This window comes from Vespula vulgaris, chromosome 18 (assembly GCF_905475345.1).
Source record: "Vespula vulgaris chromosome 18, iyVesVulg1.1, whole genome shotgun sequence".
In the NCBI taxonomy this organism is placed as follows: Eukaryota; Metazoa; Arthropoda; class Insecta; order Hymenoptera; family Vespidae; genus Vespula; species Vespula vulgaris.
The window spans coordinates 3775419-3792500 of NC_066603.1; the positions used below are offsets into that span (position 1 = coordinate 3775419).

The window sequence follows — 17082 nt, forward strand, 5'->3', positions numbered from 1 at the left end:
ATAACTCATTCCGATAACAATAATACTAATTTCATTTGAAAATCAACGAATGAAAAATTATTCATAAATATTCTAATAACGATCATTTATACGAAAAACAAAAAAAAAGTACGAATTACTTTGATCTCATCTGCAATTCATTGCTTAATGCCGCGTTTTATATATATACACATACACACACACACACACATATATAAAAGAAAAGAAAAAAAAAGAAAAATCAATGACTTCGATCGCATTTGCAATTCATCGCGTTGATATCATACATTTTTACGATTCCTATTAAATCATAAAAAAATGAATTTTTTAATATCACATTCCACATATCACTCGGTATTTCCAAACTTCCAAAATTACATATACAGATATATTATATATACAATTAGATAGTTGATACACTTCGATGATTTTCGTAATGGGAAATTTTAAAGACAAGAAGAAGAAATAGAAAAAGAAGTAACAAAGAAGGAGAAGAAGAAGAAGAAGAACAAGAACAAGAACAAGAACAAGAAGAAGAAGAACATGAAGAAGAAAAAGAAGAAAAAGAAGAAGAAGAAGAAGTCGTTGTAAGGCTTACCAACGAAGACGGCCGTACTGTTGTGTCTTGGATCGTGAGGACAGAGACCTAGAGCTTCCATCTCGCTCTTTAACGTATACGCGCCATCCTAGAATACAGATTAGAAAAGGGTTTAGAACGGAGCTGTTCCTTCGACATCCTCTTCGAGCTATCGAGAATATTGATCGTGTCATGTTTAGCATATATATCGCTTTGATACTTGTTCTCTTAACCCATTGAAGTAAGATATGTATGTATTGTACGAATACATGTATACATACTTATTAAGAAGTAGTTCAATTTGCACGTAAAAATACATTAAACGCGATCCCGTACAAAAATGGATTTATACGAAACGAGGAAAATATTTGTAACTCTTTGATATATTCAGGATGATTGAATAATTTGAAATATATTCGAAGTAATTGTCTATCTCTTCAATTGTTATAATGAAAATAATTATTTATTTCTAATTACAATGTATTTTTACAATGCCGATATGTATATCTTTAATTATAATATATTTTTATGTAATTCACGTAGATCTATTTGTTCAATTCTTATTATTTGTTATAACTTAAAGGATTATTTAAATAATTGCTTAATTCATACTTGTATAACTTATACGATTCGTATAACATATTTCCTGTTTTATAAGAATGTTAATCGTAAAAAGAAATCAATAAAAAATGATCTAATAATTCTGCAATAAAGTTTAATTAATAATAAAATGACAGTGATCGTATAATAATGACGGTTCAATTATTATAAAAGTATATGATGATACAATTATTATCTATACTCAATTATAGTCTATATATATTTATATTTCGTCTGTCTATTCGTTCAATTCTTATTATTTATTATAACATATAGGATTATTACAAAATTGTTTCCAAATATATAATATTTCGAAATTCACGCACAATGGATTATACGACATACGATGATTAATCGTAAAGAGAAAATCAATAAAAAATTCTTTTATAGATTTTCAATAAATTAATTAATAAGGAATAATAAAATGGCAGAGTAGTAACATCACGGTGGTCAACAATTACAAGCCGTGCGTTAAAAGAACAAGAAGAAGAAGAAGAAGAAGAAGAGAAAAGAGAAGAATAAAAAGAAGAAGAAAAAGAAGAAGAAAAAGAAAAAAGAACTTAACGAAGTTTCACAACTTTCGTGCTTGTCGAAAAGTGAAAAGTTTTTGTGGCGAACGATCGCTATCTTTCATTTCTTTTTTCGTAAAACGTTACTTCGATAGAGTTAACTTCTTCGCTCGGTCGTTTCTTATACGAAAGTGGAACACGCAGAGAGCTCGATTGTGTAACGTGATAGTCGGTAAACGGATGAGAAGTGGCTCGGAAAAAGCGTGTAAAACGGGCTCACACAATATATGTATATATGACTCTCTCTTTCTCTCTTTCTTTTTCTCTCTTTCTCTCTCTTTTACAGAACAGAGTTTCCTTCCTTCCTTCCGTTTGCGTTAAAAAGCCCGCGCTTATCTTTGACCGCCGAAACTATATTTTCGTTCTTTGTGGCAGAACGAATCTTGGTGCATCGCGAATGGTTTTCGAATGGAGCGACACGAGTCCATCCGGAAAAACATCTCGAGCTCGTTTCCCTACTGAGTTGCTATTACGAGTGTAGTAGTAATAGTAGTGATGGTAACACCCGTTCGTTTATCTTCTTTCTTCCTTTCGTTACACGCCTGTTTTATTCCATTGTTCGTTACATTTCGCATAGCAAACGTTGCGCGTTTACGTCGTTTATACGAGCTTGCACGGCTAATTTTTTTTATTTTATTTTATTTTCTTTTTTTTCTGTAATTTTCTGTTCTTTCTTCTTCTTCTTCTTCTTCTTCTTCTTCGTTTCTTTTTTTTTCTTTTTTTTTTCTTTTATTTCGCGAGAGAATAATTACGGGAATCGTTAGTCGAGCAGTGAACGATGGTGCCATCTTTATTGAGTTTTATATAAATTGTTGATTCTAAGAATAAACAAATATTGTAATATATATATATATACATATATATACATACATACATATATTTATTTATTTATTTTATTATTTTATTATTTTATTATTTTGCTTCTTCAGGAAAAAAGAAAGAAAAAAAAAAAGAGAGAAGAAGAGGAATTATGGAAATCATTGAAGGATCGTATCGATTTATGCGTGAGCACAAAGTTACCCCTAGGAATTAATTTCTCTCGATATTCTGCAGTGTTTCTTTCTTTCCTTTTATATTTTTTTTTATCGTTCTTTCATACCTTTTCGTTTTATTCCCATTTTGTTTGTTTGTTTCTTTTTTCCTTCTTGTTTAGTTTCGTTTAATCGAAAAAAGATTCGATCTTTTCGATCCCTCGGCTCGATTTATAATTTCTTCTTTTTTTTTTTTTCTTTTCTTTTTTCTCCTCGTCGCTATCAAACGACGCGAGAGTGTGGCTTCGAAAAAATCGTCACCACGATCGTAACAACAAACGTTTCTAAAAAACAAAACAAAAACAAAAACAAAAAGAATACAACAAAAAAAATCGAGTAGAATCGAAGGCACGAAGCCAAATTTTTGTATCGCTCGTGATACATCGCGGAGTAACATACCCATGTAAAAGTATAGCTACTTTTTCTCCTTTTTATTTTCCTACTTTTTGTCCATTCCTTCTTCTTGTTTTAATTTTTTTTCTTTTTCCTTTTCAACTCTTTCTTCTTTCTTTTTCGAGAGAAAAAAGAAAAGAGTAAAAATCGCGAGGAAACGCTTAGTGCGATATTGTGTCGTCGAAAGCACAAGCGTACACACACACACAGATATACACACACATACACACATACAAACATGCGCACACATACACAGACACATTTTTTTCGAGGTGAGTGTTATCAAGTAACGAAAAAAGGAGGGAAAAAATAAAACCGAGATAAAGAGAATTCGTTTAATCGATAGCACGCTCGTTTTAACGAGAACGAAAGGAGTGATAGAGACGGAGAACGTAGTCGAAAAATCTCGATACATTTCGTTCTAACGTCAGGATGAGGAGGCAACCGGGCAGATAATTGCAATCAGCACCGCATTGAAAACGATACTCGTCAAGTGCACGTGATCGGAATGGAAGTCGATTTGATCGTTATCTCGCGCTTTATCGATGCACTTCCACGAACTCTTCGACGAGCTGGAGTTGAGCTTTTCGATTACCTCTGGAATTTTCTCGTTATCATTGGATTTTATACGTCTTTCCTAAACCTGCCACTTTGATCTGTCCCAAAGAACATACGATTTACGTTGATCTTTCATACCTTTCTCTCTTTCTTTCTCTTTTTTTCTTTTCTTCATCTTTACTATTTATTTCAAATTTTATTTATGTTGTTTGTTTATTTAAATGTGATACTATACGAATTATGAAACAGCGTTTAATAAGAGTTAGATATAAATTACACGAATGTGAATTATTTATTCATTCGGATGGATATAATTATTATAAAAGATGCGAGGGTTTATTATTGTTAAGAAATAATACAAAATAAAGAAAGGTCAATTTATAATTATTTACAAAATTTTTCTTTCATAGAAACATATATAAATATAGTATTTACGTTGATCTTTCATATCTTCTCTTTCTTTCTTTCTTTCTTTCTCTCTTTCTCTTTTTTTCTTTTCTTCATTTTTACTATTTATTTCAAATTTTATTTATGTTGTTTGTTTATTTAAATGTGATACTATACGAATTTTGAAACAGCGTTTAATAAGAGTTAGATATAAATTACACGAATGTGAATTATTTATTCATTCGGATGGATATAATTATTATAAAAGATGCGAGGGTTTATTATTGTTAAGAAATAATACAAAATAAAGAAAGGTCAATTTATAATTATTTACAAAATTTTTCTTTCATAAAAGCATATGTAAATATAGTATTTACGTTGATCTTTCATATCTTCTCTCTCTTTCTTTCTCTTTTTTTCTTTTCTTCATCATTACTATTTATTTCAAATTTTATTTATGTTGTTTGTTTATTTAAATGTGATACTACACGAGTTTTGAAATAGCGTTTAATAGCAGTCACATATAAATTACATGAATTACGTTTTTCATAATTAAAATTAAAGAATAACCATTCGTTTTGTTTTCTTAACTCTCACATATTCACATTTATTTATTTATCATTAACATTTGATAAATAAATAAATAAATAAAATAACCAAGATATCCCATTAAAATTTCAATATTTATGAAGTATTTTATCATAGGAAAAGTTTAGAAACAGCTGATATACGTTGATCAAACACGATGGATCAAACATGGAACATTTTCTCAATATAATTTTTTTTTTTACGAAGTTCTTTTATACATACATACATACATACGTACATACATATATACATATATATATTTTCTCTCTCTCGTATATATATATAAGTACATAATCGTACAAAAGAATGTATGTAAAAAAAAAAGAGAAAGAGATAGAGAAAGAAGAGAGAGAGAGAGAGAGAGAGAGAGAGAGAGAGAGAGAGAGAGAGAGAGAGAGAGAGAGAGAGAAAGAGAGAAAAAGAGAAAGATAGAGAATATTCGATCGTTCGATCAAATTCGTATGCCGGTCTCGTTCTCGACTCGCTTCGTAGCCCGGATTGAGTTAGCCTATCATTGCACGAGTTGCGATATATACGAGAATCGCTCGTAAAATCGGGAGAGGATCGTAGCCGATGTTGAACGAAGAGGACGAAGAGGACGACGAGGACGATGAGAAGAAAGAAGAAAACTGAGAAGTACGACGTGGAGAAACGTTGAAAAGAGTAGGAGAGGAAAAGGAGAGGGAATAGAAGAAAGAGGAGGAGAAAGAGAAGGATGAGAAGGTGGCAAACGGGAGGTGAGTGCAACCAATGAATACGAGATTTCATCTCTTTTTTCTATCCCTTTACTCAAACCCTTATACTCTTTCAACTCTTTCACTACGATATCATCATCCTTTTTCCATTCATAATATATACATGGATAACTTATACTCACATTTATGTTTGCATACATTTCTATATTATATGTATAATATATAAATATTATATATATAATAGTATTTATATATTATATGTATAATATATAAATTTTATATGTATAATAGTATTTATATATTATATGTATAATCAACATCTATGTATGTACGTGTATGTGTATGCGTGTGTGTGTGTGCGAGTGTGTGCGCGAGTGTATTTCTACGATAGCATCAAGTAGGTATAATGATACAAAATTAGGATATCTATTAAAAGGGAAGTTACTTAAAGAATTAAAAAGTTCAGAATTATTGATAATATTAAAAATTCATTCACATGTTTCAATTAAGTTTCATCTATGTAAGTATTTGTGTGTGTATGTATGTACTTTTACGGTTGCATTAAACATGTATTTTTACTATTGCTTCCAACAGATATGATAACACGAAAGTAGGCTATCTATTACAAGAGAAGTTATTAAAAGAATTAAAAAAGTCCAAGACTATCAATAATGATAAAGATCGATTCACATTTTTCGGTTAAATCTCATCTATGTAAGTATGTTTGTTTGTGTGTGTATTTCTGTTTGTATTTCTACGTATATTTCTACGTTTCTATCATACATCAGGTATGATGATACGAAATTAGGTTATTTATTGAGAGGAAAGTTAATAAAATAAAATAATGATATAAATGATGAAAATAAAATAAAATAAAATATCGAAGGATTATCAATAATATTAAAGATAGATTTACAAATTGATTCACGACTAATTCTCAGTTAAATCTCGATAGCGCTTTTGTAATTTACATTAGAGGAATTTTCTACGATGAATCGACGATCTAATTGACTTTAAGACCGAACGGAAACGTTTGATTGTATACACTTAAATTACATAGGTACGATAATGTTAAAATTACAATGGTCGAACAATCGGAACGGATAGTGAATTCGAAATAATACAAATAGACCTTAAATCGAGTCTTTTGATATTCTAACTATTCCAATTATTTGTAGTTACGTATTTATTTATCTATATATATACATATATACATATACATATACATATACATATACATATACATATACATATACATACATATATATATGTTAAATTCAGGAACGAGTATGCCGAATTAGTGATTTTTTCTTTTTCTTTCCTTTTTTTTTTTTATTTGTACATTTGTTTAGAGAAATTTTCCTCCTCTTATTTCTCCACACACGTACATACATACATACGTACATACATACACACTACTTTTATAGACCGATTAATCTGCGTAATCGAGAAAAACTCGTGGCGATCTGAGTGTAGAAATTCGTTTTATCAGGAAGAGCGGCATGCACGGTGGCATACTGAAAAGCGTGTAATTACAGGAAGTTCAAGGAACTGAATCTAAAGGCAAATGGATGAACGAACACCGAGGGTACAGGGATGGAATAACGTTGGAACGAAATGCACCGAGACCGAAGCGAAATGAAACGAAACGAAACGAAACGAAACGAAACGAAATGGACGATTAAACCGAAGATAAGAACAATGTTCCTGACGTGACGGGCCTAAAAAAGCAGGGTTAGCAACGTTTTCTTTATATTCATATGAAATTTCTTTCATTATCTAACGTACATCTAACAAAATTCATTACGATTATTATTCTTCGAATAATTATTGATGATCTATTAATTATTATCAAAGACAATAACGAATTTATTAATATTTTTGTTTCTTTCTATTCATTGCATTGATATTGTATTGTAACGTCGAATTAACAATTAGTTTTATCACGTAGATTGTAAAATAATTGTTTTATATAACGAACGATAAATTCTTTTATTTTTAATTTCAAAAAAACGTGAATAGTTACATACACGTACACGTACAAATCTATGTGTATATGTGATCGTAAATTTTTTTGGATAAGATTAATTACAATTCGTAAAATTAAAATTCATTTACTCGCATTATAATTAGTTTTTTAGTTTATTATTGAATTTCAATTGCATTGTTTTTTACTTGCCATATCTTATGTGTTTTTATTTACATATGTATATGTATCATGTATTATAAGAGCATGTATAAGTAATTTATAAAACGTATTTATGAATGTAATAATTTATTAGTATATCGATCAATGTTTATAAATGTAATATTTAACATTAATAGACATAATCCTCTTTTTTTTTCTTGTCAATCAATTAACAAAATTCATATTTTATTTCAATATTTCAATGACATTGAAATGGACTTATTTGAACATGGGTTATTAAATGAACTTATTAAATTAAATTATTAACATCGATTGTATCTAATAATATAATTATTTATATCTAATAATTTTATACTTTCAATTTTCATAGAAAATCTAGATACTTCAGTTATTATCGTTACTAAATAAATGCTTTTTAATATTCTTAACGATTATAACAATACAATATAATAATTATTGTTACTAAGCAATTAAACTATAGACATTATTATTGAATCGAATTCAAATTAAATAGATTGAAATTCTTCTGTTTTGTTTACTTTTTTAATTTTACTATTATTTTATGAATTTGAAATAACTCTGAATAAATCAATAATAATTATAAGATATAGTTAATATCGTATGATAACTTTTGAAAACGACGAGCAACATTTTTCGAATGTTAACAATTACATTTACACATACGCGCATGCATATGTATACATTTTGAGAGCAATTTTTTAATCGAACTATCTCCTACACCATGATTTGTTTTATTAATTAAATGAAGTGACCCTACGTAATGCAAACAAAAAAATATCTGTATTAAAAAAAAGAAGAAGAAAAAGAAACAAAAAAAGAGAAAAAAATTCTAATCAAAAATAAATACCTTCCTTAAATAAATACATATCCCAAATCTATTCAAAAAAAAAAATAAAAAAATAAAGAAAAAAAAGAACCAGATTTATTCGTAACACATTTATTCGTCCTTCGATTTAGCTTATAAATCAAAAAATTAAATTATATACCGATCGAACCTTCGTTTTCCTTCCACCTAGCACCCATTCACAATCACCCTTTCCTCCGTACCACCATCACCATCGCCACCATCAACCCCCATCGCTAATTATCATTAATTGGAAAAGTTGAGTCGAGCAAAGTAATGCGTTTTGTTCGACGATGCAGCGGCTTTCGGAGAAAGATTCGTCGAAAGTGCTGCTGTCGTTAGTGATAGAAGTAAAGGTAAGGGTAAGAGAAAGAAAGAGAGAGAGAGAGAGAGAGAGAAAGAGAGAAAGAAGAAAGAAGGAAGGGAGGACGAAGACTCGTGATAAATTTCACGCTGACAGAGTAATTGTAGAGCGCGTCGAGTAAAAGTTGAACGTTTGCAGAACGCGGTCTCCAACTGGCCGTCGCTTCGTCGTATTCGATCCTCTCCCTCCCACTCACCCTACGTCCTCTCTATAACTCCTTTAAAACCCTCTTTCTATCCACCCATCCCTATCCCGCCCACCAACCCCATTTTCTCATTCTCATTTCAGGTTAACGCGAAATCAAGCTTCTAGTTGTTTCCAAGGACTTCTACGAAAGTGATAATGCCCGGGGGTTATACCCATTCGTCGAAATAATCGGCGAAATTAATTTGACTGATCCCGAACAATTAGCAAAAGGCACACACTTAAGATTCACTTCGTCGTAATTAGTCGAGAAACGTGCAACTAGAGATGGTGGTGATACAGAGATAAAGAGAGAAAGAGAAAGAGAGAGAGAGAGAGAGAGAGAGAAAGAGGGTGGAAGGTGAAGAGTGAGAGGTGGGGTGTAGTTGAGGTATACGTGCGGTTGGTAGATGAATAAGTAGATACTTCCCGCATGAATATATAACCAGGAGAAAGCAAGTTTAATTGTTTTCCCAAGAATACTTATTAACCATGCTCGATCATTGAAACGAGCTTAGAAAGCAAATATTATTGGTAAGTCGGATATCTCTTATTCACACATATATATATATAATGTGTACTATATAAATAATGTGAAGATTTTCCGAGAATGAAAATGATAACGAATATAAGTAATATTTCTAAACGTTGTAAATATTTTTCTTTTTTTTCTCTTTTCTCTTTCTTTCTCTTTCTTTTCTTTATTTCTTTAATTTGTTTTTCTTTTGATTTTTCGTTGTTGGTATTGGTATTGGTGTTGTTGTGTTGTTGTTGTGGTTCTTGTTCGTTCGTTCGTTCGTTTCTTATTTTTCTTTTTTTTATCCTTTTCTTTTTATTTTTTTTTGTTTTTTTTTTGTAAACGAAAAAAGTCCGATATGAAAAATTCTCTCGTTGCTTCATCGTATAATTAAATTATTTCGAAGAATACATATAAATTTTCTAGTATTTCTTCTATCCGAAATTCTATCTAAAATTCTACTATTCACTGTGAAATATAATTCTGATATTGGATTCCAGTATATACTCATTTAATATAATAGATATTTTAATGGGAAGATACGCCAACTGTTATTTCTTAATGAAATCCTTCTATAAGAGGATATAGGAGATACAATTTTACTAAGAAATTTTAATATCAATTTGGTCGAAGTTACCTGGCTTAAAGAGTCGCTAATAACTAAGTACGGTCTAATAATATGGAGTTTAACGCTGTTAAAAAAAAAAAAAAGGAAAGAAAAAAAAAGGAGAAAATATATCTAAAGAAACGATTGACGAGAGTGACATTTTTAACGTAAAAAAAAAAGAGAAAAAACAAATGAATAAATAAAGAAAAAGAAAAAAAGAAAAATATGAAAAGAAAAGAAAAGAAGAAGAAAGAAGAAAGAAAGAATCGTTTCAAGGATAACGAAAGAAAAAAGAAAAAAGGGTTAAGATGATGGTGGGAGGGTGGGAGGTTGAGAGATATAACAGTTAATCTTTCAGATGTCATCGATGTGACGTATGGCTACAAAACGTTTTCAGATTATCTCTTAGCGAATTGAGAAGAGAATTCCGTCGTATTTCTCGAATAAATTTCTCACACTAGCATCTTACAGACATTCCTTTGCAAAGCGATACTTCATACGTTTCCGTGTCGTGAGTTTGGACGAGTAGAATCCAAGGACCTTAACCGTAGATTCGATTCACAGGGTGAATCTTCTGCGTTACTAAGGGAAAGCCACGTAAATCATATCCGGTGAATAGAACTCCGGTGAGATGGCATAGCTTCCGAATAAGAAGGACGAGAGAGAGAGAAAGAGAGAGAGAGAGAGAGAGAGAGAGAGAGAGAGATAGATAGAGAGTCAAATGAACGAGAGTGTCTAATGGACTTCGAGAGAAAGATGGACTTTGTTCTCATCTTCCTTTTCCTTCCTCTCTTCGTCCTATCAATATCGTCATCGATTCTCAATTGTAGCAGTTTAACGTGTGAGAAAATCAAATGTGAAAATGATTTTGAATCGTTCGTAGTAGTAGAAAATTACTATTCCTTTCTCTCTTTCTCTCTTTTTATCTTTTTCTCTCTCTTTCTTTCTCTCTGTCCTTTCTCTTTAATAATTCAAGACTCAGCTCGTGTTGAACTTTCAACGAATTTCGTGGCTTGTCCTCGTATTTCAAAATGGATGCCATTCTTTCCTTCTCCTTCTCTCTCTCTCTCTCTCTTTCTTTCTCTCTCTTTCTCTTTCTATTTCACGTTAAAAGCATTTACGAAAATCTATTTCCCACTACCGTGTCATCCGTTCTATAACTTTAACTTCTCGCGGTGTACCTGTCCTTGCAACGAACAATAACTTTACAACGACACAATCAAAACTTGACGATGCTCTGAATTGAATAGAGAGAAAAATATTCATAGAGATAATAATAATAATAATAGTAATAATTATAATTATTATAATGATAATGATAATAATAATAATAATATAATAATAATAATAACAATACAATACATAGCGAATACGTATGTGCGTATATATATCACAAAACCTGTATACGTTTATATTGGCAAATAGTTTTCGATTACGATAAGTGTTGTCTTTTACGATGTATAATGGAATGTGATTAATGTAACGAGCTTGATTAGACTAAGTTTGAAACTATGACGTGTGTTATAGGTATTGATCGATTAGAACGAACTGATGGAATACCGTGAATGTATACACAAAGTGTCAAGTATGAATATCATACATCTCTCTCTCTCTCTCTCTCTCTCTCTTTTACTTTGTTTGTTATTTTCAGGAGAGAGAGAGAGAGAGAAAGAGAGAGAGAGAGAGAGAGAGAAATATTTCGATCGATTTGAAACAACAATAACGAATTGAGTAATGCAAAGTTGGAGCTATGTTAGAAATATTGCAATTCGATCGAACGTGAAAGCTAAAACAAATTGAATCGAAATATTTAAGAAAGACAAAGAGAAACTATACTGATTTTCTAGGGATCAAACGTGAAAGTTAAAATAAACCGAATCGAAATATTTAAGAAAGATCAAGAGGAAACCGTAGTAAATTTTTTACGTACTAATTTTATCTTCCCGAAAAAGTTTTTCCGTTCAGATTTTATATAAGAGAACAAAATATTAAAACGTCGAGACTTTTGCCAAAAATGTCTTCACGTCAGACACAAACGTAGAAATTTTGTGTCCTTTTAATTTTCTTTTTCCCTTTTTTAAAATATTTATTCAGTTCAGTGGTGTATTTTTAAATTTTGCAGAGATTTTTTTTTTCCTTTTTTAGAAAGAATGATCTTCTTTAAGAGACATTAAACATCTGTTCATGAGTTCACACCCAAGAACTTTGTCTTCATATATATATGAATAATAATGGTTTCCGATTTATTCTCATTGTCCATAGCTTCTACGAACTAAAATCTGTCGGTGGTCTCTAAATAAATGGCTTTATTAAAACTTAGTTCTTTTAATTCCTTTACCATCTTTTACAATTTTTCTTTCTTTCTTTCTTTTTTTTTTGATTTTAATAAAAAAGAAATTCATTTGTCAAATTAAATTAAATTCAACAAGTTTTGGATCTGTTTTCTTTAATTTTTATCCATTTTTCTTGTTTCTAAGTAGGTTACATTAAGTACGAACAATTTTTTCTGTTTTAACGAATGTACACCATAACCTAAAAACTTATATATCAATGTGTCTTATATAAAAAGAAAAAAAAGTATGAAGATTAATTGTGTTTATCATTCGTGATAAAGAGGTAAAATTGCAAGATAAAAAGAGATATTACCTTATCGTTTCTTTGACAACACGTAAAACATTGTTAGAGCTTGAACTGCCATATTTGTCGGCCATTGCACCGTCCGATTTATTTTAATCTCTATAAAATTCTCTTAAAGGAAAAATATTTGAAAATTTAAAAGCCTCTAAAATGCATCTGGAGACATTTTTTTGAAAATAAATATGAGAAATTTTTCGAGGATGGTATTACGAAATTGTCTTAAAAATAGCGTCAATAAAAATGCATAATATAATTTTAGTTTATGAATGTAAAATTTGTGTTTAAATTTCTTTGATGAAAAAAAAGAAAAAGAAAAAAACGAAGGAGAAGACATTCTGGTCAACTCAATACATCGTAATTAGTAGGTATATATGTATATCGTAATAGTAGCTATATATTTGTCTTCTTTCTTATCAAATTTTTTATCCTCTCATCTTGAACTGAACCTACTACGGTGGTAGTGCTCCATTTATAATTTTATCTTACGACGTAGACATGCATTATTAGTCTCTTATATTTACTTTATGTACTTGATTATCTCACGTTAGTTCTATTCCTTATCTTTTAATGTTGCATGTTTAAAATTAAAATAACGCTTTTATTGAACAGTAATTTTATAGTTATCAAAGGGAAAAAGAAATTCAATCGTTCACCTATATAAAGATACCAAATAAATTTTTTGCCACTGATTAGAAAAGAACAACTTAGAAAATTACACTTTTATTATACTATTATTATACTATTATTATTATATTTGAGCTCGACGAATCTAATAATATTCTTAGCTTTCTTATTTTTTTTATATACGTTTTATATAAAAATAGAATATATTATATATATTCTATTTTTTTTTTATATATCTTTCTTTTTATATATATATATTAATATTTCTTTTTATATATATATTTAATATATTTTATCATTTAAAAGAAAATTTGTCATTACCATTATCAACGTTGAAATTTACTCTTGCGTTACGAGATTATACTTTTGATTTTAGAAATGTTAATAATAAACAAAATGTCTTCTCCGAACCGAAAAATAAATTATTAGAATCGAAGTCTCGATATAATTAAATACATGAGGACACATAGTGAACGTGTTGTAAATGAGGTTTGCGTTATCCATTATTTCGTAAGTTCGTGATTGTTGTTACAGAAATGACGTTTGTCGTTGACCTCGTCGTTGTCGTTAAATGTGTAGGAGGAACGATAGAAGAGAATCGATTTTACCGGTCTGCTGCGAGCGAAGCTTAGTCAGGAGAATTGCAAAGACGCCGATGACTAACTACATATGCACAACAATAGAGGCCGTGTTAGACTATGGGAGGCATGTACCGCGTCAGCGTCGATCTAACGCGCGTCAAATATTACACGGAATTACATCCTGCTGGTTGCTGGTGGTATCGCTGTTGCTGGCACACCTCTAACTATAACCCGATGTGTACCTATCTCAATAGTTTAAGACATACGTCGGCTACCTGACGTTAAATCACTCCTTCCCAAAGGTCATCATACAACGATCGTGACATTTATATATATGGATCGTTAGATCGTTATAATAAATATTCTCGATAACGTTAACCCCGTTAACTCCGTCTTATTTGATTATACGTACATTATTTTTATTTCTTCTCTTGTTTTTCCTTCTTTTTTTTTCTTGTTTATAATTTATAATATTACGGTTAATACGAAGGAGATAAATACATTTTTGAAATACCTATTTCTTTTACGTGTTATCGACGGGTTGAATTTTATAAAAAGAAAATTTTAAATGTATTATCCGATAAAATTTCTTTTCTTTTTTTCTTTATTTATTTAACATTAAAAATAGTCGTATATGTTTTGTATTTGTTGAATAATTTTTTATATAAATTTTCAAACACCCCGATATAAAACACTTTAATTCTTGATCGTATCGTAATTAATAAAGCAAATTTCTTTATGTCGAGCTATTACGTAAAACTTCCGAACAAAAGTAATTTTGCCTCTTTCTTTATTCGTTTTGCAAACTAAAATTAAGCACACTCTCGCAGAATATAAATCTCGAAGAAAGAAAATCTTTACTTATTTCGTTAAAATATTCACCCTCTTCACGCTGTTACAATAACTAGGTATATCTAATAAATTATCAGAGAAAAATGTTCTTCAATAAAATTTCCTTTTTTCTTTTCTCTCTCTCTTTTTTTTTTATTCGTTCGGAAGAGAAAAATAATTGCGAACATATAAATTGTAAATTTTCAATTAATTATATAAATAATTACATTAAGAATAATGTAACATTTTTACGAAATTCGATAAAGACTGATATTGAAACATATATATATATATGTGTGTGTGTGTGTATGTTCTTTTCAATTAAACAAATCACTTTTTATTGCAATAATAAAAAGCATTTATTTTGCAATTATCAAGTAAATAATGGGGACATTTAAAAACGATATCTATCGAGTTGTTCCTCGGTAATGCGTGAAGTGTCAACGAAAACATGAACGAAAACATTCAACGAACATATGAAATAAAAATAAAGAAAATCAATGACGTTTCTATCGGCGAATCCATTGTCGATTTGAACATTTATTCGAAGATTCTAAGGATACTCAATCCGCTTCGAAATTGTCTTTCAAAGCTCGACTATAATTACAAGTATCCGTCAGTTAAAATCGTTGAAGAGTGAAATCACTATCTAAGAATATAATTTCCTAAGACGAACTAGCTTGTTATACTGATATAATTGAATAAATAATATATGCACTTATTTTTGATGAAATCTTAAAAAAAAAATTCGATAATTACGACTTTCTTAATCATTTTATCAGCTCATCGTTACTTTGAAATAATTATATATATATATATATATATATATATATATATATATATATATGTAATAAGTTTTTCATATATAATATTTATTTGATAATTTACGCAATACTTTCAATGTTTATTAAAATTTCGTTTACACGATATATCTTAATAAATATGTTAAATTATATAAGATCAATTTGTGACATTGCATTTAAAATATAATAATAATACGAATAATAAACGGGATTTTCAATCGAACAGATTCCAAGAAAAAATAAATGATCAAATGTTTCTTGTGTTATTATATATGTTAATAGTATATATGTTAATATTAAATTTGATTAATATTAAAATTCGTATATATGTACAATATTATATATAATAATTATAAAGTAAAGGTTAGTTGAATATCTCGTTTGTTAGGAACAATAGAAAAAAGAAATTATATTAAGGATCATTTCATGATTTCACCTGTCAAATATTTTAATAGAATTTTAGTTTAATTATTATGATAACATTGTAGTACACTTCACGCGTTAATATCTCGTTAATTATTAAATTTAGGCCAAGATTTCTTTTATAATTATTTAGAAATAATTTCATTAGAATATTTAATTAATTAACAAAAGAAAAAGTTCCACATGAAAAAAATTATTTAATTTACAGGTTGGAACGAAAGACGAATGTTTTATTTCGTATATTTCGATGGATGAAATCGTGAAACTTTTTTTATTATATACACACACACACACACACATACATTTCCTTTTCTTCTGTCGTTTCTAAAAAATGAAATATTCAACTGGTCATTAATCTGTTATAATCAGCTTGTGTAGTATGATCAAAGTGAAAAAAGAAAAAAAAGCAAATAATCATTTTAAACGACTATGATGTGCTTAATGCTCGTGACTTAGGTAATTAACAGCGCCTTGTGGCCGTGCAGAGCTACTCTCTCACGTAGCTTTCGCGGTACTCGCCTTTCCTCCTAAATCAGTAGGAAAGCTAGCTTCTAATCTCCTGACGTGTCCTATCCGCGTTTCAAACTCATGCCATATGTGTATGTATGTGCGTGTGTGTATGAGAGAGAGAGAGAGAGAGAGAGAGAGAGAGAGAGGGAAATGGTAGTCCAAAACAGAAACACCTATGACAAGGACTTTGGATATAGATGTGTACGTATTTACATATATATATATATATATATGTGTGTGTCTGTATGTATGTACGTATGTATGTCGTTTGTTTGTTTATTTGTTTGTTTGTATGTCTGTGTGTGTGTGTGTGTGTAGTGTGTGTGTGTGTGTGTGTGTGTGTGTGTAGTGTGGTAGGTAAAGTATATTTGGTAGAAGGAAACGTGAAGGAGGGAGGAAGGGAAGGAAGAAGGAAGGTCTAGTATCGGTACGAAGGACGCAAGCGCAACGGGAGGAGCCGATTAGCTGGCAGATCGGAACGAGCTACGCCGCTTAATTAAGGCCAATCGAGTTAACGAATATACTTGCGAATATATCCTACCATCTTCTACGTGTACGTGGTAAGTATATATATGTGTGTGTGCAGATATATGGTACGTGTACAGTATATA

General features: G+C 29.9%; 1 protein-coding gene across 2 annotated transcripts in view; it reads right to left on the minus strand.

The window, feature by feature from the left end:
- LOC127070337 (semaphorin-1A-like) overlaps positions 1 to 17082 on the minus strand; it is a 284950-nt gene that overhangs the window by 31959 nt on the left and 235909 nt on the right. For both annotated transcript variants that reach the window (XM_051008164.1, XM_051008162.1), the window contains exon 6: positions 578 to 665. In XM_051008164.1, the coding sequence (XP_050864121.1) occupies positions 578 to 665 (88 nt within the window). The remainder of the gene's footprint in view (positions 1 to 577; positions 666 to 17082) is intronic.